The 24,181-nt window shown below is 30.6% G+C and overlaps 1 protein-coding gene across 6 annotated transcripts in view; it reads right to left on the bottom strand.

The window, feature by feature from the left end:
- DPP10 (dipeptidyl peptidase like 10) overlaps window positions 1-24,181 on the bottom strand; it is a 457,935-nt gene that overhangs the window by 23,757 nt on the left and 409,997 nt on the right. For all 6 annotated transcript variants that reach the window (XM_039872698.1, XM_039872700.1, XM_039872699.1 and 3 more), the window contains 6 exons: window positions 22,638-22,729; window positions 22,210-22,257; window positions 19,009-19,130; window positions 17,617-17,664; window positions 12,695-12,793; window positions 12,518-12,587 (listed from right to left, as the gene is read on the bottom strand). In XM_039872698.1, the coding sequence (XP_039728632.1) occupies window positions 12,518-12,587; window positions 12,695-12,793; window positions 17,617-17,664; window positions 19,009-19,130; window positions 22,210-22,257; window positions 22,638-22,729 (479 nt within the window). The remainder of the gene's footprint in view (window positions 1-12,517; window positions 12,588-12,694; window positions 12,794-17,616; window positions 17,665-19,008; window positions 19,131-22,209; window positions 22,258-22,637; window positions 22,730-24,181) is intronic.

Genomic DNA, 24,181 nt, shown 5'->3' on the forward strand with positions numbered 1-24,181 from the left:
TCAAAAACAGTGTGAAAGGAAGGGTGAAGAATGGAAGGCAAGATAAGGGAAAGGAAATTGATGCTGCAAAGAGCCACATCATGCTAAATTCTTAAGGCAAAACAATTGTCAACAGTTCTGATTTTGTTCTTTAGTACATAATTCATTTCAAAATTGAACATGAGTTTGACATAGGATAATGGTCTTAAACAATATTTGTTTTGTTTTAATCTGAAATGTATTTTATAGAAATTTATAGGCAATGATTGAGTTGTAACCAAATATGTACATCTAAAGTTTAATGAAGTTTGCCTTCTTTCAAGAGATATACACATATGATACATACATTAACTAAGGGCATTGTGGGCCAATTTTTCCTCTCCAGTTCTCGTTTTATTATTCTTATATTTCTTGTCATAGATGAAATGTCCTATAAGCAGAGTAAGTTTTTTCATATATTGACTACATCATATGAGAAATAACATATTTTTTTCCTGTCAGAGAACCGATTTTTGTCCACATCCCCATCTTCTTCCACTTGAAATATTAATATGCAAATTTCTGATCCATAGTTTGTTTATAACATAAGTTTTGGCTGACTTACTTTTCTTAGTTATAACTAGGGAAGTGTTTGATATGGTCAAAGTTATTTGTGCATCTACCCAGACTCTATCTTACAATTCCTAAGCCTGTGTTTCTAGTGATGATTATGACAAGGTCTACCTGATAATACATAGAAAATTAAGCTTATCAACTAACTTCTCTTATTGCATTACTCTCCATCACTTGTGTTCATATATGTTCATTCATAGATTGTATCCACGTTAAACCTTTTAGAAAACTTGCCTGTATTAATGACCTTATAAGTATGTGGGAATGTCATCATGAACAGGGTACAAGTTATATGTTGATAAAATCAAACTGAGTTGAGCCCAGGCCTAGTGGCTTTAGACAAGTCACTTTCTTTTCCTATATTTAAATTTGCTTATCTTTGCTGTGAATTATAATAATAATTCTACTTGGTAGAGTTATGGCAAGGATTAAATTTTATATATATTTATACATATATATGCACATATATGTATATATAGTGTCTGATTCTTGGTAGATGTTAAGTCTTAATAACTTAGTTCTGGTTAGTACTATGGAACTTGACTTTTTCATCTTCATTTCTTCTCATAAAAGCTGAGCTCCCAAATTTGGCCACCTTTAGGCAACTCTGCATTGATAATTCCTGCACCTTTACATAATAGTAGTCAAATTTTCCTTATTTGGATTAGTATAAATAAAGGAAAACTCGATTGCTTTAAAATTTCTCTACTTTTCACAATGGATGGATCTTTAAGTTAAAATGGAATGAAAAGATGTCTGCATGCATTCATTTTTTGTGTGTTTGTGTACTTGATTTCTTTCTATACATAGTCATGTGTATTTGTGCATTTGAGTATAATCTGTGAGTATATTTGTAAGTTCTTTCTTCTCCTGCTTCCACAGCTGTATACGTCTGGTACGACAAAAACAAGAAAATCCTATCTAATGTATATTTCTAGATCATAGAACTTGTGACATAGAAATTAGGCTTTTTTTGAAGTATTATTTTTTCAATAGTTTTCTTTATATTCAAAAAGCTGCTCAGAAAGTAAATTTCTTTTTTTATTTTTTTATCAGAATTTGGATCTCTGAATTTGGGAGGGTATTTTGCGTTAATAAAACTGAATCTTTTTTTCATCTTTTCTCTACTCCTATTCTTCTCCTCCTTTCCTCTTTCTATTTTTTTAATAAGATAGTTTTCCTCATATCAAGATCAATTTTTGTCTACTAAAGGCAACTTCCTTGTCTTGAAGGAAATTCAATTATATTTTGTTCTTTTGTTTTTTCTTGAATAGATGCCAGAGACTATTTTCTTAGTGTGATACAAAAACTGCATAACAACTATCATTATAGCAATGAAGAAAAAGCAGAATCCAGTTCTTTAAATTATTATTTATATTCTTGTAGGAAGCCAAAAAATGAAAAGCTTACTAGAATACAGATTGAAATACTGAACAGCTTGAGTATTAATGAGTCAGCTATAAAACTCAAAAATGGCCTGTTAGTATTATGTACACAGAATTAACTTTGGATAAATACGTAAAAATATCAGAAAATAACAAATGGAAAGGGAGCTTAGGTATATCTCCCTGACAGAAATTGTGCAATAAAATGGGAGGAAACACCAATCCCCAAATCACTTCTGCTGTCAAAGTCTTCCTACATTAATTCTTATCCACTGACCAATTGTCATTTGGGATAATTCTAACATAGTGGTTGAGGAGGTAGGAAGAGAAAAGAGTTTGGTGATCTTTACTTTCAGTTGCCAGGAATGGCTATATCATCACAGAGCTAGAATAGCATTTGATACACTCTTTTGTCATTAGAGTCACACCTAAATCACTCACAGTCAAAAGAAAGGTTAGCACATTGTATAAAAATATCGAGAATAGGATGGATCTTGAGATTGTCATGCTAAGGGAAACAAGTCAGACAAAAAAGGTGAGAACCATATGATTTCACTCATATGTGGGATATAAAACTGAAAGCAACAAGTGAACATGGTAAACAAATAGACTCATGTACATAGACAACAGTTTAGTGGTTACCAGAGGGAAGCGGGAAGGGAGTGCGAGACAAGGGTAGACAAGGGTAAAGAGAGTCAAATATATGGTGATGGAAGGAAATTTAACTTTGGGTGGTGAATACAAATATATTATATGACATATTATTGAATTGTACACTTGAAACGTATATGATTTTATTAACCAATATCACCCCAATAAGTTTAATAAAAAAAAATAGGAGAATCTACCTCACAGTTATATATATGTATATAACTGTTACATAAATCTCTTTATAGCAGGTCTGCTTTAGATATTATAATGGGAAATATCCTTTATTCTGACTTAAATAACGTGGGAATAGTCTAGATAAAAATAGATCAAAGTATGTGTATCTGTAAAAAGAAAGAGGTAACAATCTTCACAAAACTTTCATATTTCTTCATTTTCTAATAGAGAATACAATTTAACATGAAAATGTGAGTATAAAATTTAGGCATGCAATACATGTAATTGAAATGGATGTATAATATTGTAATGGATGTTAATTATCTACAAACTTTGAACCTGCATTTTATTCTATGTAGGGACTCATTCACCTTCAATAACACAGTGGTTATACAACATTTTTTTTCTAACTATAGAATCCTTTAGCTGGATTCTAGAAGTAAATTTATCAACTTAAAAATGTGGCTGGATAAACAGATACTTTTAATCATACTTGGTTGTGCCAGTTGATTAGAAATTATAATAATTATAGTGTTAACTATGGACGAGTATTGCCAGCAAAACCATTTTACAGTTTAGTAAACTGAGACATATAGAGGTAAAGCAACTGTAAGCAGTAGATGAATAAATAACTCAGCTCTTTGAGAGAACACAATTTTAAGTTGACCTTAGCAAAATATTTCCTTAGCATCTCTGACATAAAAGAAATTACATTCTGAAAACAAATGAAAATTGGAATTTCTAGCCAGAATAGAATTAAGAATTTAACAGTTTTGACAGTTTATTTTTTACTAAGTTCTAATTCTAGATCTTTTCCTGAATTTACACCATATCTTTTGAAAGTCTTTATCCCTAGAATTGTTTAGGAAAATGTAATAAAAGCCTGAAAATGAACTTCTTTGCTAAATTTTTACATCTTAATAGATGTTTGACATGTGGCATGTTACCAACCACTTCGGTTACAATATCTGTCCTGATATACTCACAGGACTCAGAAAAGAAAGGTGAAATAATGTATAGGAAATTTCTTGTAAACTGCATGTATATTGATTTTTTTCAAGAATGACTTTATATACTAAAAAATATATATATACACATATATATATACATATATACATATATATATATATATGTAAACTTTTTACACTTTGAATTCTCAGTGTGGGTTCATTTGGTACTATATAATTCACATGTGAAGCATAAGAGGGAAACGAAGCATAAGAGTATAGATGTCACTGTGGTTCCTGCACACCTTCTCCCTAGACATTAATGTTTGGAGATAGTCAGGGACACACTTCTCACAATTAAAAGGAAAGCCATAGCAACATATTAATACCTCGAGAAAAAAAGTTGAAAATCAGGAGAAGCATCTTGCTTAGGGCAAGTTATGGCTAATCTAGGAGTTTTCAAAATTTGTGTGTCTCTCTATGTGAGAATCTGTGGTGACAACTGATAATTCTGACTGTAAAGGCTATAAAGACATGAACTAGAGTAAAACAGTGAATTAATAAAGAGGCTACACCTTGATCAGGTTTACAATTTTGATAAAAATGCTATAATAAAAATGGTTAGAAAAGAATGACTTCAAGGAGAAAGCATACATGCTCATTTCAAGTCTGAAAAGAACTAATTCTAGATTTTTAAAAAATATGATTTAAGATTTAACCCTACTAGAATTTTAATAGGAATATTATTGTCTGAATTTTGGTTCTATTTAAAAAGGTTAATAGTTTTGAGTTCTTCCCAGTCTCATTTCTCCTGTAATTTCTAGTGTGCGATATACTGTAATTTCTAGTGTGCGATTTTGTAATTTCTAGTGTGCGATTTTGCATAAAACTTGTTTCTCAGGAAGATACGTGTGATGTTATAAAAGAAATGCCTATGTTTCTGGCTTCTCATCATCATTGACATCCTTAATTCTACTTCATTTTGCCTACATGCTACATACTTCTATATGATTCATAATACAATGTTTTTATGTATAAGTCAAAAGGGAAGAAGATTATAAGAGAATCATGTGGGGAAAAAATGTAATTGATGCTCTTACTTAACTCAAGGATTTGTTGGATTACCAAGTGAAAAAGTACCCTATCTTAGTATCTTTAAGTTAGCCTTTCAAAGACATGTTAAACTAACATAGTTAATATTCTCTTCTATCATGAATTTTAGAAAAATAAATAAATCATTTAAACAAAAAAAGAATGATGCAAATATAGGTACACCCTTATATTTATAACCCTACATATGACCATCTAAACCTAAAAAAAAAAAAAAAAAACAGAACAAGTTAGGAAGTTTTTCTTATGAAAAAACATTCAGTAGCATATCTTTAAATATAGAGTATACTAGAATGTTTTAAATAGGTACTAGCTATCAATTGATATCATTCATATGAAACCATTCATATCTGAAACCTGTATTAACAGAGGAAAAGAGCTAAAATAGTATAACTATGTAAGTCATAGACAGTTATACTATGTCTATATTTCTATATGATATATACATAAATCTGTCAAATTAAAAGAATAATCAGACAGTATTATAACTTATGCATTATATACATATTTGTTGTAAATTCTGAATTTTTTTCCCTATAGTGCTTTCTTAATACATCAACTTTGAGTTTGTATGATTTTAAATAGTAATGCTGACATTTAAGATGCATTATCTATAGACTGTAAAAGAACAAGGTCCCATTTCTTGAAAAAAATATGAAAAGCAATGATCACCTTCTCCCCTTCTATTATCTAGATTAAATGCCACTGTCTTTTCTTAATCATTTCCTGTGTATTACAGTGTGCATATATTTTTATCCATTTAAATGAAGAAGATTTAAAAAATGAGAAAAAAATCAGAAACTTAAAATTTAAGCTTCAAACCTCATTACATGGCAAAGCAATAATAATAACTCTTTCAGATGAGTATTAGCTATCTCTCTCATCCATATCAGACAGTATATATGTTATTTTTATAAGAAACTGAGAGTGAAATAGGTATGTACCTGGAATGAATAAATGGAGGATCAAGTGATATTAGAGAAGTTTTGGAATATGTATTTGTTTACTCTTGGGAAACAAAACAAACTTACCTCTTTCAATCTGATCTGCTTAAAAATCTATGAATCCACAAAATAAATAGTGTAAAGAATTTCCATAAAATGAACACTTCAATTAGAATTTGAAATTTGATTAAATAGCCTGGACTTAGAATTTGATCTCTCATATGGAATATCTAGGAACTTATAATTTCTATAATCACGATTTTATACCAAAGCATTAATATGCTACAGATAAAAAATAAATGTTACATTCAAGAGATTATTGTAAATTGTTAAATGAGAACAAAAGGTCATAAGAATTGTTTGTGGAGAAATCTCTATTCATTCTGCTTAGCATTTTTGATAAATTTCCATAATACTTATCATGCAATGGGCTATGTAAGCAGACAGTATTGGGTAATATAAAGAGCAGAGATTTTTTTAATCAAAAAAAAAAAAACAAATAAATAGAATTTTAGTTCAAACCTCAATTTTGCTCTACTCAAAATTTGGAGGTAATATACATACATGATATAACTTAGTCATACTTTCATTGTGTTAAAATGAGGATAATGGTATTTTTCTTGTATAGCTTCTGTAAGGATTAAAGATGTATCTACACATTCTTATTATAATATCCTTTATACAATAAACACTCAAGAAATGATAATTATCATTAAATACTATTATTTTAAGAAGATGAACTCACTAATCAAATGTAAAAGAGAAAGTGAAAAGATAGCATGAATATCAATTATTATTTAACATTATTCAGAAAGATTGTAAGAGAAATGAGAAAATCCACATTTTTCTGTGTGGAAAATTAAACTACAGAGAAGTTGATTTATCCAAAAGGCTGAGTTTAAACACATTAAAAACTTTCAAATCATTTATTTCTCCTTTTTTCACCACCTTGACTTAATTCATTCCTGATAACAAACTCAGGGTTGATTGACTTCTTTGCCCATTCATTCATTAATTCATTCTATCAATATTTACTGAACACAAATAATGCTCCAGTCACTATGTTAAGGCAAAACAATACAAAATTAATTCTTACCAACAAGGACTTTATAGTTTAGTAAAAGAGAGCAAATATTGTAAACTTTTGTGGTTACATGTTATAATAGAGATGTGCATAGAATTATGTGTAAATAGATTTTGAAGTATTAATAGAACTTTTCCAGTTAGTAAATGAAATTAAAGGTACTTGGAGATGTGGACAAAGACACAGAGGGATGATTGAGTAGCTGGTACTTCCCAGAATAAAGCAGTCAAAAAAATATCTAGAACACTGAATCTCTCTCTCTTTAGGAACTGTATGGAGTCAGATGAAGATGCAGAGAAAAGTAGGAAACATGAAAAATTTGTATGCTGTGTTAGGAAATGTGGAACTCTAATAATTAGAGAACGAAGTATGAGAGTATTTTGGCTGAGAGAGTCACATTTTCAGATATCAACCTAAAAAAGTTCACCTTAGCAACAGAGTGGTAAGGCAATTAAAAAAGAAAGAATAGACTCAAAAAACTTAAAAAAAAAAAAGGAAAAGTAAGTACAGAGCAGGATGACAGACTAGAATTACAATCCAGATCTGATGTCTGACTGGTATGAGGCTTGAATAAAAAGAGTGTGGACTCTTGAACAACCCCATTGGTTCAAAAATCACGGCAAGACACTGTGGTCCCATGAGCATGATACTATTCACAATTTTAAACATTATCATATTGTTTGTTCAAAGGAAAGTGTGTTATGAAAAAAGTATTGATGTTATCTTGACTGTTGGAGATGTGTAGCTATATAATTTCACTTAACTACAAATGTATCAATTAATTATATTCTTCTATTTAACAAAATACTTATACAGAAAAGATGACAGCCCACTTTCATCAAAATGACCAAGTTGTAGAACTTTGATATGCATGACATTGATTGAATGATAGAAAATGAATAACGCTCCCCAGTTAGAACTATAACAGTAACCAAGTTTGTCTGTTTTCTGGACATTGTACATTTATTCATTCAACATATGTTTGTAGAGTGACTCTTACAACAAAAGCTAGTTGCTATGAGAAATACACAAGTAAATTGGGCATTGTTTAATGTATGGAATACATAAAATACAAATTTTAGCATTTCTGTTTTCTTAAGATATCAAGATATTCCATTAGTGATACTATTAATTATTTTTCTAAACACTCACTTCTAGAATGTAAATTTTCCTTTAGAAAAATTGGTCCAAAATCTAGTAGGAGTCAGAAATTCTTTAAATAGGATATTAAAACATCCTCACAAATAACAGGGTAAAGTGCAAAAATGACAACATGACCGATATGGTTTAAGATATATGGAGAGCCTTTGGACAGAAGGCTGTAGCTATAGAAGAAAACAATTTAGAATTGTAATAGGATTTGGATGGACTGATGAGGAGGGCGAAAGAAAGCTCCAGGAAGATAAGAGTTGATGGATGACCATGAATTCATTAGAATTTCAAGAAAGATATACTTAGGGAGAGGGAACAAAGTCATAAGGGCAAGATAGAGTATGCCACATTCCGGAATCTAACTGGTTGAACAGTCTCTGCCTCCCTGAGTTAGACATTTATCAAGTGTGGCATGGATAAGTTGAACATCAAAGAGCAGAAAATGGAAAGAGGTGGTGATTTCTTGGCACTGAATAAAGAGTCCCAGCTCAACACTGCTTCTCTCCATAGATATAGCAAACGAACAAACAAACAAATAAAATCTTTTATATTTAACAACAGTACATCTGTCTGGATTGCCTCCTACCAGGGTCTAGGCATTTCGATTCATATTTATGTATTTATCAAATAAACATATAACTGTAAGATGTCTCACATAATCTTCAGTCTTGCTCTAGTAAGATAATTACAAGTTAGTAGGTTTTCATAAGGTTCCTCTATGAGTGCTAGGCATTGTGGAGATATACTTAACAAATTCAAAAAATTATTACAGATTTCAAGATTCTTTTAATCTTCTTATCTCCCCACAGCCATTAGTACAATTTCTTACACATAAAAGCAACATGGTAAATGTGCATGCACTAAATTACACATACATGAATAAAAAATAAGAATACTATGGACAACAAAAATTCAAGATGATAAACACTGAAATGGATATAGACGTATATATAGGTGTATATCCATTTCATGTGTTTATAGGTATAAAGATGAATAAAGACTACTGGCTCTTTAAGGATTCCCTTTAATGTCAAACAGAAAAATTAAAGATAGGCATCTGGAAGAGTAGGAGGAGTACCAAAAGAAAATGGGATTACGACCACATAGAGACCACTGTCAATCAAGGCCAGTGAGATATATTCGCAGTGGCAATGTTTCTTATATTTTCTATTATAGTAAAATATGCTGTTGTTATTGATTCACTAGCACTTTCAATATGAAATTAGGTTTGGGTTTCAAATAATATGGACACAGAGAGGTATTCAGAGGATCATTTCTTCTAAAGTTCAATAATGAATATTTAGCAGAAAGGAGTTTGCAAATTGTCAGCGGTCACTTTCAAGGCCAGCCTTCCTTCCAGCTACTCAGGTATTTGCTGCAGCCTCTCTTTAGCTCTTGCATTTATCATAGGATTTCCTGGTTGTAAACCCATCTGTGTAGGTGACAAAATGGCTCATTCTGTTGGGTACTCGACATACTGTCCAGAATAGCGATAAAGTAGTGACACCAAAAAAAAGTCAACTCTTAGCCTCATTTAAATAGTAGTCATTTTATTTATTATTCCTTACTGCTCATTTAGGAAAAAAAATTGAATTCTATTATTATTATCTTCTTTTTTAGAGTGAAGAGTCCATTTGTCGCTGAAAACAGGGTTTAATATTAAGAAAAAAGATGCCTTTAAATTATAAGCAATATACACAAACACTTAAAAAACACTTTATACTTAAGCCATTCTGACCTATATGGATTTCTAGGCATAAAAATTTTAGGAATAATAATAAAGCTTAAAACAATTCATTTTACAAATTAAATTTAAAAATCTTCAGTTTAGTTTTGTAAGTCATACTCTGCAAAACTTCTAAGAATTTACCTCTCAAAACCATGGAATTTGGATAAAGTAAATTAATATTTAATGTAATCAGCATGCAAAAATTAAAGAAAAATAATGAATTAATACTCACTCTCATTCAATCCTACATTAATCAAAAAAAGGACAGAGTAAATTCTATGGACCTGACTATTTTATCTACTTTAGTAATAAATGTTTATTAAATAACTTTATGGATGTTTAAATACATATTTTATACTTGTATTGATAATTTTAATTATAAAAAATATTGCTACTAACAACAATAACTATCATTATGGTAACAATTTATTAAACACTAAGTGCAAGTGTTTCTTCTCTCCCAAACACTGCGGTGACATGTTGATATAAATTATCCAGTGTTATTATCTCTCAATTTACTTATAAGGAAACCAGAACTTAAGAAAATTAAGCAATATATTGATAAATCTTTGAGGCATGATCTGAACCCAGGCATACCTGACTCCTAAGCCAGTACCTTTACTCTACCATCCTGACTCTAAAAAAGACCCGATTATCTCTAACAAGAGAAACTGAGTCTAGTGCTAGTGCTTATATTCCTCTTATAAACTAAAAATTACCCAAACCAAAGCTCAAATCTGATGCCAGATGAGCCAGCTGGCTTATCTGACTCCAGGATACATAGAGAATGTGTAACTCTTATCTATTTTTCCCCTCAAATTGTGACACTACCATGGAGCAAGTAGATGTTCAAGAGGTTGTAAGTATCCACATATCCATCTGCATAAGTAACTCATGCTTCAAGAAAGAATGCCTAGTTGGGTTCTTTTCCCTGAAAAACCTTATTTTTCAGTGAATAAAAGAAACAGTCTTTTCCAAAAGGGAGATATGAGTGAAACAGAAGATGAGGTTGATAGTTATTTTTTCCTTTTTGTCTCATTTTTATACCTTCAATATTTTCCCTAATAAATCACACATATAGCTCAAATAGGAATTGAAGACAACTAGGTTAAAGAGATGAGTCAGAAGAAGAAGTTAAGATAAGAAAGAGCTCACAAGAACTTCCTCAAAAGATACCAAGAGCATTTAGTACCTTCTAGCTTTTAGGAACAAAGGAGAAAGGTCTGGGCATGAGACACTAAGTGAGATCGAGGCATTAGTTAGAAATAAACACTGGAGTAATGAAAAATATTAAGTAGTATATTTTCTGTATTATTGGCCATATTAAAATGACTTGACAAATTGCTTCTATTTATATACCTAAATAAAACCAATGTAATATATATAAAATAATGAATAAAATCAGAATAATTATAAGAATCATGTGCTAAGTATTTTACATGATGTTTTATTTAATATAAACAGCCCTAAAACATTGGTTTATTGTAATACTCACTTACATATGGAGAAACTGTAGAAGTCAAGTAACTTGCTCAAGAACACGCAGCTAGTAAATAACAAAACTGGAATTTGAAGCTAGGCAGTTTGATTCCACAGACTGAATATTATCCTCTACATTCAGTAGTCATAACGAATAATGCTATTTTATTGTTACTATTTCTTTTAAAGTTCTAATATAATTCTAGACATTTTTAAATGCTGTCATAGCAATATGTTTGCTGGGTTCTTAATAAGGAAAATAACTAATAATTCTCAGGAATACAATGCTACATTGATACCAAATTAGTTAACCATTATCTATTAGAGGCCTCTGTGCTTAATACTTGATAGTCACAATATAGTGTCACAGAAAGTGAGGATGAATTTTATTCCAAAGTCAATTCCAAGTTGGAAAAACCTAAGTGTCATGTTTTCTGAGCATGGGGGCTGCTTCCTACTGGCCATGAATCCAAGAAGGTAACCTAATAGGAGTGATACAAATATAACCAATTGTTTCAGCAATGGAAATAAATGCCCATTAATATTGCATAAGCAACTGATGAAGAGCATAGGGTTTAAATGTGGAAATACAGATATACTTTAAGGACGTTGTGCTAATAAGTGAAATAAGCCAGTCACAGACTCCACTTTATGCAATATCTAAAATAGTCAAAGGCATGGAAGCAGAAAGTAGAATGCTAGTTGCCAGGGTCTGCGGGGAAGGAGATGGGGAGTTGCTATTCAATGGGTATAAAGTGTCAGTTGTGCAAACCAAATTAAGTTCTGGATATCAGCTGTGCAATACTGTGTCTATAGTTAACGATGCTGTAGTGTGATCTTAAAAATTCGTTAAGAGAGTAGATCTCGTGTTGTTAGCACAATTTAAAAAAACTGCTTTTATGAAACTAGCATAACTTTGATACGAAAAATATATACCAAAGGAAGAAACTTATAGACCAATATCCTTAAAAAAAAAAAAAAGAAAAAGCGTAGGACTTGAGTAATTGCTAGGCAGATATAAACAAAACTATATGTGTCACTATTCTCAGTAGTAACACTGAGTTTAATTTGGAATGCAAAAGTATAAAAATTACACATCCCTCCATATTATTAACGGTGGTGTCCTTGAGAAACAAAACTGACAGCTGCCCAATTAGCTACACATGTAGGTCTTATGTTGTTTTCCTAAACAGAGTGCTGTCATACAAGGCATGAGAAAAATTATAAAATCTTTAGATTCTTTTATTTCAAAAACAAATAGAAATACTTACATTATTAATAGTAGAGCATACTTGTTTCGGTCTGTAAACTCTTTGGGAAAGGACAACTGTAGAGGAAGTTCTTGTAAAGAAAGAACAAAATATTAAAGATGGAGAGTCATTTATATGTAAAGCTATAAGATGCAGAGAAAGTTGTTTTTAAATGAGATAGCATGCACAAAACTTTACCATAGTCGTCAATATGAAGCATGTTAATTTCTGACTTTACTATCTTCTTCTTCAGGATAGCCTCCTTCAATATAGAATTGCTTTCCAATATAAAATATTCTATAAATTAAAAAGGGTAGCATAAATTACTAACTGCTGTTGCTGATCAAGAATCAGAGCAACAAAATATTACCCAGCTGTTATTCTTTGGCAGACATTGTGCTAGGCTCATAATTTCTCACTTGGATTACTAAAACAGTTTTCTAATTTCAGCAAAATTTTCTCCAGTTGCCCCTATACTTGGAATTAGCATTTATATTTTCAAAAGGCAAATCTTATCATATTACTAGTCTGCTTAGGAATTTGTAAAAAAAATATAAAATTATCTAGCTCACAATGAGATGAAATTCATAATGCCAAGATTACAATGCAAAATTACCAAGCAAAAAATCAGAAAAATACCACCCATGATGAGCACAAAATTTAATCAATAGAAATAACTCAGAAATAACACAGATGCTGTAATAAATAGATAATTACATTAAAACAAAGATTATAATTTTATTACATGTGTTCAATAAAGTTCAAAAAATGAGAACCAGAGGAGAGTAGGAGCAGTTAAGGGGATCATTTTGTAAACTATATAAATGTCTAACCAATGTACTGCATACTATAAACTAATAAAATAAAATTTTAAAAAATGAGGATTTTAAAAGAAATATGAAATATAAGAAAAAGACACAAGTTAAATTTCTAAAAATAAAAACTGTGAAATCTGAGATACATGAAAACTCTGAGATCTAAGTTGAAAAAATACTTGGTAAAATTAATAGTATATGAAATACTGCAGGAAAAATTAATAAATCTGACAAAACAGGAACTTCTCATGGTTTCTCTTTATTATCAAATATCTATATGCAAACTAATTACATGAGTATAGGGGCAATTGAGAAATTTTTACTTCTAAATCAAAAGTCATTCATTTATTCATGGAATAAAATCAATCCATGGTCACAGAAAAGCAAATTCTATTTAATAAAGAAATATAGAAAACACTTAAGCCATTTTAAAAGGTAAAGAACACACAGCATTTTTTCATGATTAAGTCAGAAAATATGCTTAATACTCTGCTTTTTGCAAAACATTTGAAAAGAAGTGTTAAGATACAATTTTAAGTGGACTTGAGGATAAAGGAGAAGAAAATAAGAACAGAAAATTAGGAAAGAGAAAGATAAGAAAGAAGTATGAAGAGAAATGAGAAGAAATGAAATGGAGAGGAAGAAAAAAGAAAAGAAAGAATAAAAATGAATTAATGTAAAAGAAAAAAGAATTCTATATGCAAAATTAAGAAGATAAAAATATAAAAAGAAGAAAGGGAATGATCATAATATGAGACAAAAGATTTTTGAAATACTAACTGAGTAAAATTTTACATACTTATACCCTGCTTCAAGTCACTGAGTATTTTAATAAAGGGTTTCTTTTTCATTATAATGTAAGTTTTCATAGTAGATCATTAGGGAAACACTCAAGAAGAAAGAAATAAAAAATCACCAAGAAGGCTGCCTGGCAAATGTAAGAATTTTTATATTTTTGAATATTTTCTTTTTGAATTTTTCTATTATTTTTCAAATAATTTTGTTCAAGTGGCATAAACATTTGGACTCTAATCACTTAGAAATATAGCTTAAACAGTTTTGAAGAATTGACTTTTATAAATTAAACACAAAACATTAAACATTTTTTATGTTTAATTCTAGCAGGAAATTAATGAGAACTTTATTAGAATAAATTGGTACAATTTTAATAAAGGAGTATTTGCAAATATATGGACAATGGGCAGTTGATTATAAGAGATAGTACAGTAACCCAGGGCTTGTATGATAGTGGCTAGACCTTCAGGTCAAGGGAAAAAAGCAGTTAATATGGAGGTGGTTGTGTGAGAGTCACAGTGATCAACCAAGAGTTTTAGGTACCTGGGGTGACTCTGCAGGGATAAGGCCAGAAGGAGTAGCTACATCAAAATCACGTTCTCCCTTCATCTGTCACTACATGATTCACTTTCGCTGAACTCAATTGGCAGTCAAATGGTAAACAAATCTAAATCATCCATACACACTACTTTAGGGGCAGAGACCAGGAGACAGATAAACAGTTAAGAGTTGTACTGGAAGAACAAATGTAAGATATTTGGTGCATTAATTACCACTCCATTCAAGTTTATTTACAATCCCTCCTCTTTTTTATTTATATCATGCTTTTCAACTATCATCAATAGCGCTGTTATAATTTCCTTATTTAGAATGATTTCCTCAGTATAAACCATTAAAAGGAAAAATATCAGATAAATAGATATAAAAGATTTAAAGCTTATGATTGAGTTATTTTTAAAAAAATATTTGCTATAATTTATATTTCTATCAGCAAGTTAAGAGATCTTCATCCTATCTTCATTAGCAATATACATTTTTTGACGTTATTAATTTGTTAGAAGAAATTACATGGCAGTATTTTACTTTGCATTTCTTTATAAATGCTGAGTTTAACGATTTTGTAGTTTGTTAAGTAATTTCATTTTTCTTTCTTCAACTTACTTTTCATGCTCCATTGTACTTTATGTGGCCCCAAAATGAGTTATGACTGATTCATTAGTATAACAAAGATTTACTGAAAGATCCATTAGCCCAAAGATTTATTTGCAATTGAATGTAAATTTATCTTAACAATTGTCTTTCAAAAGGAAATTTAAGCACTGACCACTGTTCACAGCCCCTTTTTATTTTTCTTGACCCTAAGATGATCAGAATTGGCTAATAAATAAAAAAAAAAATCAGAAGGATTTCCTTTTGACAAAATGTTTCATGATTTGCAGCAAAATTTATTAGAAAATAACATTGTCTTGTAACGATAGAATAAAATTAATTAAAATCAGATAGGGCCATTTGCAACAACATGGATGGACCTCGAGATAATAATGCTAAATGAAATAAGGCAGACAGAAAAAGTTGAAAATCACATGATATCACTTATATGTGGGATATAAACCTAAAAGCAATAAATAAACATAAACAGGACAAATAAACAGAGCCCCATGGACATGGACTATAGACTAGTGGTTATCAGAGGGTAAGGAGTGGGTGGAGGGGGGAAGTAGACCAGGTAAAGGGGGTCAAATATATGGTGACAGAAAGAAATCTAACTATGGGAGGTGAACACACAGTGTAAATATATATGCCTACTGTTTAAAAGTGTACAGATGAAACATTGAACTTTGTTAACCAATGTCATCATAAAAAAATTAATTAATTAATTTTTTAAAAAGTAAAAAGAAACAAGTAAAATTTTTTAAAAAATCGGATAGGGAATTTTTTTGAATTATCATTTCAGAAGAATAGACAATACAACACAAATGATTGCCTTTAATTGAGTGCATCCTATGTTGCAACTATATCTCCTCCTCACAGAAAATGTATTTGTTAATTTAACTACAAGTAAATTTATCCAATGAGATATTAACTTGTCTCAGATCCTGCAAAATGTATGTGATAGACTCATTTTATACACTGATTTTTTCCATCTATAAAATTCAACCTTCCTTCCATTTTATTAAATATAGTCTTTATTATGATTACTGCTGTTAGTGTTAATATTGAATAGATTTATTTTTCTTACCATAACTTCTTTAAGATTTATACTAATAAGTAGAAACTAAAATATGTGCTAACCTATTTACAACCATACAAAACTTTATTGCCAAACTAGAAATTTTGTCTTTTTTTCTAAAACAGGCTGGAAGACTTCACATGGTAGTATTTAAAGAGTGAAAAACGTATTTTTCTGTTCTCTAAAAATGACAGTTGTACTCCAACATTGCACTTTTATGACTGCGACTCCTTTAAGTCAACGCATCTAAGTAAGACTCTTACTTAAATATAGGTATGTGATGTGAGAGACATAAACAAAATATAATAAGGTGCCATCATATGGTAATGATTACAAACCCTATTCTGGAGTCAGACTGTCTCATTTGATTCCTGGCTCTGCCCCTTATTATCATTCTTTCCAAGTTATTTAACCTCTCTGTGACTCAGTTTCCTCACCTGTAAAATAAGGTAATAAAATTAACTATCTCAGGGGATGTTCTAAGGATTAAATACATTAGTAAGTATAAGCTTAATTTATTAGATTATAGTACCCTGTAGTAAATCATGAGAGCATAAGAGTACTAAATGAATTTTTTAAATCATAAGAAGAAAAAGAAATATAGATAAAAGTAAGAAGAAAAGAAGGCAGGAGGCAATTTGGCTATTCATTTTTAAGATTTGCTCAACCATATAATTAATTATGCAGTCTATTATAAGTTCTTAAACACACTGACCACATCTTATCAACAGTATACACCCAGCCTTTGTCATATTGCTCAATAAAGTAAAGTGCTCACTCAACAGATAATGGACAGTTAAATAAATGTATAAAAGAATAAATGAATATATAAAACTAGAAAGCCCTGAATATCTGGAACAAATAGGATTGAAAATATGTAAAATAATTTTTCTCATAATATTTTCAGAAGTACACATAATGTGTTACTCTAGAGGAATAATTCATACGAGGCCCAGAAAAGAATGAATCACAGCACTAAGGAGCCAGTAGGCTAAAATATACCTAAATGAGCCTCATCAATCACTCTTCATTTAATGTAGACACAGAAGACGCCCTATTTCAGGCATATAAGATCCAACTCTGGTTATAATACGGCTCAAACCACTTTCTTTACCATTTCTCTTACATACACAAGTCAAGTTAAGGGTGCCTACCCAGGTTTTTCCATGCTGGGATCTCCTTTAAAGAAGGTTCTATAAAGTATGACATTAAAAATAAATAATATAATACCTAAGCCCAATGCCAACCATGAGTATTCTGTATTGTGTTCATGTACTTACTTGCTGGGTTGTCCGTATCATGTAGGCTGACCATTGGGACCCCTGGACCTGGATTTTTAAAATATATGTATAAAAAATTTTAAATATATATTTGTAATAATTACTGAAAAGGCTATATGACAGAGTTCTTTTTTTTTTTTTTTTCAAATTGAAGGATTGCATAGTTAAAACATAATGAAACAGAAACCAGACTAGATTTCATTCCTTTCTATGGATGTTTTATCCAGGAAAGTAAGAACATAGCAGGAAAGAAACTATTCATATAGATTGTTGTTAAGATTTAAGATCCCCTCCTTCTCCAGAATGCCCTATTCTTCTATATTTCTATGCTTTTAGCCAATTTCATGCACCTCGCTCACTCTTTTTCTAGTCTTTTACAGAAAGCTGATTTTACAATTCTGTGACCCCTTATCCACTCATCCAAGATTAAATTCTATTTACCAGTTAACCAAGAAAGAAAGAATGCATGCATATTAGAAATATTTCATGCAAAAGCTAATAAAAATAGAGTTTAATTATACATTAATTTAAAAAATACATTAATTGGAATTACCAATTATTTCAAACATACTGGTTAATTCAGGTGTACTCGTAAGATGTTATCTTGAAACTTCACTTGTGTAAGGAACTCTGTCTAGAGGTCTAATATTTTTCCCCTGGTGTCATCAAACAAGTGTTTTTCTTTTTTAATGACTTCATTTCAGATATCAAGAGAAAACATAATTAAAAAAAATAAGTGCTGATCTATTCTTCATGGTGCCTTAAAATGGGACAGCTAAAGGTACCAGCCGAAGCAGTAAAACTCAATTCATCACATTATAAGAGGTCACAGGTCTCCCATTTCATCTTTGAAAAATACAATATCCTATTAAAGGGACAATAATTTCTATCACTATAACCTAGAGTTATCACATCCCTATGTAGGACTATAGCAAATTGTTTTCAGGTAGAAGAAGTAATTGGGGTTAATGTAATTTTTCAGAACTGAAGGGCACAAGAACCAAGGAATTAAATTTCTGTATATTAAATCTCTCAATAATCAAGCCAATATTTAATAAGACCACTGTTTTTCCTAAAGACTGGGTAAATTAGTTTGTTATCGTGGCATAAATTTGCTGATATAAATATGTTTATTCACTTTTTTAAAAGGACCATGTTCAAACAGCCTTTATTGGTCATGTGTACATGTGGACTTACTCTCAGTTTCTAGTTCTAAATGAAGTATATGAATATAATTTTTATCTCAGTAAATCCATAATTTATGGCTTTTTAACAAAACTTTATAAATTAAGAATATTAAATCATGTAGCTAGAGAGTAATAGTTACTAATGATAGCAATAGATATTGATAAAAAATCAATAAAATAAATTTTATCAGAAATCATTTATTACCTTTACAGAATAATAAGAAATGTTGATTCATGGGACTAAAACTGGCACCAAAGTATGTACACCGTTCTTTCATAAAATTACATGAAATGCATTGACGATTCAATAAGCCTTCAGTAGAAGCACTGAGAAAGAAAAAGAAAGTTAGAAATGTTACCATTCCTTGTAGTTGAATGTGTGGCATCTAAATTTAAATATTAACATAAACAGAGGAGCTATAGCATTACCCATATTGAGGTTCCTTGTAAATTATGACTACCATACAAATACAAAGTCGATTTCTATTACTAATATTAAGACATACACATATTTCTCCTCTGTAATAAAATTAAGATTATGTATACCTGTATGTATGTGATATGTGTGAATGCTTATAAAAAAAAGGTTTTCCACAGGACTCAATATAACTTATTCTTAACTACATTTTCTGTATAGATATTTTTTTGTAATCTTAAAAGAAATTGCTCACTGAGACTAGTATAAAGTTATCATAAACAAACATTAGTTGAAAGAACTAATAAATGTTTTCACAAGTTACAAAAAATCAAGCTCATTATTTACTAAGTTCAACATTTTAAATACTAGAATTTGATATTAGTGGCATTTTCTTTTTCACTAAATACTTGAACTGAATTTTTTGGTAAGGAAAAGTTACTTCAGTATGACAAAATATATGATGTTAATAATCATACATACTTTGCAATATCAGGGAAGTAGGAAAAAGAATCATCTCTTTATTTTACAAATAATAGTGCTTAAGATCAGAGGGATTGAAATGTGTCCCCAAGGTTACATTTCTTACATTGAATCATTTATTTTTTAACCATTGATGAATTACAAATTATCTATGTTGATAGAAGAAAACATTGTTGATGATACATTTAATAAAACTTGATTGGACAAAATATTCTCAGTTTTATCTTAGACCAAAATATGATTTTTGTAAATGAATCATAGTTGTGCTGATTTTGATGTGCAATGTGCTGCAGGCATGAAGATGGGAATAAAAGTGTTAATGTGAGCATCAAAAGCACCAGAAGCAATTGAGGATGAATGTTAAGTATAGTTCACAAAGTCATAATTTCACATTTGGAACATCTTGAATTCACTACAGTGCAAAATTTTCCTTTACTAGTCAAGGTGATAAGTACACACTAGATACTTAAACATGTTAGCCAGTTTTACCCTTAGGATAATTTATAAGGTAATCATCATACCCAATTTGTTTTTAATTTTTAAAATTGTGGTATATATATTACACATATGTAACATATATGTTATATGTATGTAGTATATGTATGATAACACTTGCCATGTTAACCATTTTAAGTATATATTTCAATGTCATTAATTATATTCACAATATTGTACAACCATGACTACAGAGATTAAGAATTCATGCCAGTTACACACAGCTATTTATTGATATAACTAGAATTTAAAAACTTTCTTTCTCTATTCCTTCATATAACTTTTCAGATCCAAGTTCCCTAGAGATTTATGTTGGTGGGTTCTCATCATTCAGACTATGAAATTAGTGAAACAAAGAAATGCAAAATTTGAGACAAAATTATAACACTGAATATGGTAAAAGTTCTTATTCTACAGGAGCATCTAATCCCATAAATTAAGTCAACCGATGATTAATTTTATGGCCTGGACAAGACATTAATTGAGTTTTCTGGATTAAACACTAACATTATCTTACAGTGAAGCCAACTGGCATGTGATGAGCTATTTAAGGGGAAATTTATCGGCACTACATTTTCTTTATAGCACAGCCTGCTACACTAGCACTGGTCACAGATATATTGACTGTTCTGCCTCAGTCACTAGAAAGATAAGGCAAGCACACAAATCTAAGAAGTGATTGTGACTCAAATCACACTTTAGGCTAGGAAGGGGAAGAGAAATTGAGGCAGTTCTATTAATTCAACTTAGCCAAGTCTGATCTTTTGACACTGTCATTTTTCTTTAAGAGTTTTATAAAATAAGAGAAATGAAACACTGATCAAGTATTTCCATGTCTCTAAAGGATTATTCATGACTGCCAGTAGCAATCATAGTATAAGTTTCAAGGAGGAAAAGTTTCAAGTCATCAAAAAGAAAAAAGTGACCAGTGCTTTAGTCGAGACCTCTAAACCAAAGTGAGAATTCCCTTAATTAAACAGCTGTTTTTCCTTTGGAAGTCATTAGAATTGAGAATATGGGTTTCAGATTCTAAGAGTAGAAATAGAAAATGATATATTGGGAGGGGTGACAAAAAGGAGAGTCTTGCTTCAGTTAGAAGCAATTTATGCATAAATAAAAGTAGGTGTTTAAATTAGAGGGAGTTAGGGCACTTTAACCATGAAGTTTTATTCTCAAAGAAAAGTCTAGGCTACTTGGTAAGAATCAGTGGTGACACTTATTCAAACATGATAAATTTCCACTGAGAATATGCCATGGCAGTTTGACACTTTAAAACTGTGAAATGGAAATTAGAAAGTGTATATAAAGTCTAGAATTAATAAGTTGCTTGCCAGACAAAAATAAAAGTGAGGTCTTGTTGAAAGCTTTTTGAGAGAGAAGACATTTTAATACTAAATAGGTATAACCTTAAGCTCCTTCAATGAATATAACTTTCCATCTGGGAAAATTGGGCAGATGAAAATATCTCTTATCCTTTGCTTTATTTTTGTGACAAAGATTTCTGGTTTAAATAACAATCTTAATGGATTTTACCCTCTATGAGAGCAAAAACGGAAATTTTTACTTGATCCATTCTACTTACTGTTCACAATGCTTTTATTTTGTTCAGGAATAAATTGCATGTGTGCAATATTAATGAGCTGAAACTTTTAAATGAAGCTTAGAAGAAGAAAAGACCACTTGGGAAAACACGTGAATGCCTATGATGTGGGTAGTTGAGAGAAGCAAGCCTCAAAAAACAAAACAAAACAAACAAACAAACAAACAAAAAACCTCCAAGATATTTTGAGACTGTGAAAGTAGCAAAATGGTCTCAGTTGCAAACATTCAGCCTCCCAAAGGTAAGAGCTAAAAGAAAAGACTGGACCAAGAGTGTGAGGTTTTGTCATGGAGATTTGACTCTTCCCTAGCCTTGTCAAAATGAACCTTCAGATTTTTCCATTCCATAATTAAGTTGAGTAGATAGCCTTTGAGAAATCAACCTGTTTAAGGAGATCCTTGAATTCTGCTTACCTGTACAGCTGCCTCCCTCTGGGAGAAAACTCAGTGCTCAGAAAATAACTGCCCAGGAAAGAAAACGGCACAAACATTAGGCACAAATAAATTTTTGCCATATTGTTTTCATTTGAATTTTCACACCGTCAAAGAATGGGCAAGAGTTTTTCTATTATTCAACCATAGCATTTGGATCCATTTGGGAAACATATGTATTTTTTTTCTTAAAGTATTATCACATTTTTCCATGATCTCTCTCAATCTGTGTGTGCTGGTGCTCGTGTTTCTGTAAGTGTCTCCCCAAATACAGAGAGTCTTTAAAGAAAAAGTTGTTTTTACATGGCCAGGTTGTTTGGACTAATGATAAGCAAAACATATTTCTGGCAAAAAAAGATTTACAGTTGACAACCTTACTTCCAGCCTGACAAGAGAATCAAAATGCTCACAGTTTTTGAGTAGTTTCATCATATGCCAAGATCTTTACCACTTCCCAGTTTCCTGATGTTAGATGCCGCACAGTAATTTGTTCACTTTTACTCTGCAAAGAAAAAGAAAATATTGATTTTCTTTTTATTTAAGCAGAAACTCTCTGTCAACACAAAAATACTACCTGTGTCACTTTTAATTCTTTAATTCTCAACTAACATTTCGTTTCTTTTTCCATCTCAAGAATGCACACTCATTAGTATGAACATAGACCCAGGGAGGACATTGCCTTTCTTCCTATGCTGTAGGAAAACTATTCAGAAAACACCTGTAGGTGAGGATCGTCTGTGCATCATCTGGTCATAGGATGCCATTTGGCATTTGGTGTAGACAAAGGACTTTGATAAGTCTCATCTAAAAGAATGGCAGCTGTGCAGTTTGAACAGCTTTAAATAAAACATTTCAGAACAAACTTTATTCCAATAAATGCTAAGGGTTATATACTTTTAACCTTTACAGCATATGCATCACTGTAAGATTTACTATTTTCAATCAATTATTTATTTCTGAGATTAATCCATGCTGATATTTACAGCTTTATAGTTTACTTTCACTGCTATATGGTATTTTATTATATGAATATGGTATAATTTGTGTGGTTTCTTTTGACATTTATGTGTTTCCAAATTTTTGCTCTTAAAAACAAGTTTATGAACAATTTTATTAAAGTCTTCTGATGCACGTGGCGGAGTTTCATTGAGACAAAAACCAAGAAGTTGGATTGCTTTGTCAGAGGATATATATGTCTTCTACTTAGATAGTAACAAATTATTTCCCAATGTTGTTGCAATTTATAGTCTATTAACAATATGAGTTTCTGTTGCTCCACATCTTTCTCTCTTCCTTGCCAACAGTCAATTTCATTTTTTTTTTTTGTCAAACCAATGAGTATGAACTTGTATTTCGTTTGTTTTCTCTTTATTGAGAAAATATTCAAAACTACAGTAAGGTTGAACAAATAGTACATGAGTACCCATACAATCCTTACCTAAACTCACCAAAGGTCAACATTTTGAATATCAGCCCTCCTTTCTTTTTTTGTCTCCTGAATCATTTGGAAGTAAGTTGCAACTATCAGGCTATTTCAGCCCTAAATACTTCAGTATACATCTCTCAAGATTAAGAATATCTTCTCATATAAGCAAATTTAATATCATACCTATGAATATTAACACTAATATCACCTAAATATATCATATTATCTAATTTCCATAACTGTCCTAAGGAACCAAGTAACTTTATATATAAAGTTATATATAAAATATGTACACATTTTTCCACTCATGACAATACTATTTACATGATAATTGTGAGATATATTCATTGTAAAAGTACATTTTACCTTGTAATTAAAAGCAAGATAATATTTGCACATTATATGAATAGCTTTTTCTCCATGAACTTTCTACTCAGTAGTTTTGGCATCCATTTATGACCTTTCCCTAAATAATTATCATTTTAAAGTGATTTTCTAATTCTGACATCCCTTCTATATTTATTAGGT

The sequence above is a fragment of the Pteropus medius genome, unplaced genomic scaffold, assembly GCF_902729225.1.
Source record: "Pteropus medius unplaced genomic scaffold, Ma_sr-lr_union100, whole genome shotgun sequence".
NCBI lineage: Eukaryota > Metazoa > Chordata > Mammalia > Chiroptera > Pteropodidae > Pteropus > Pteropus medius.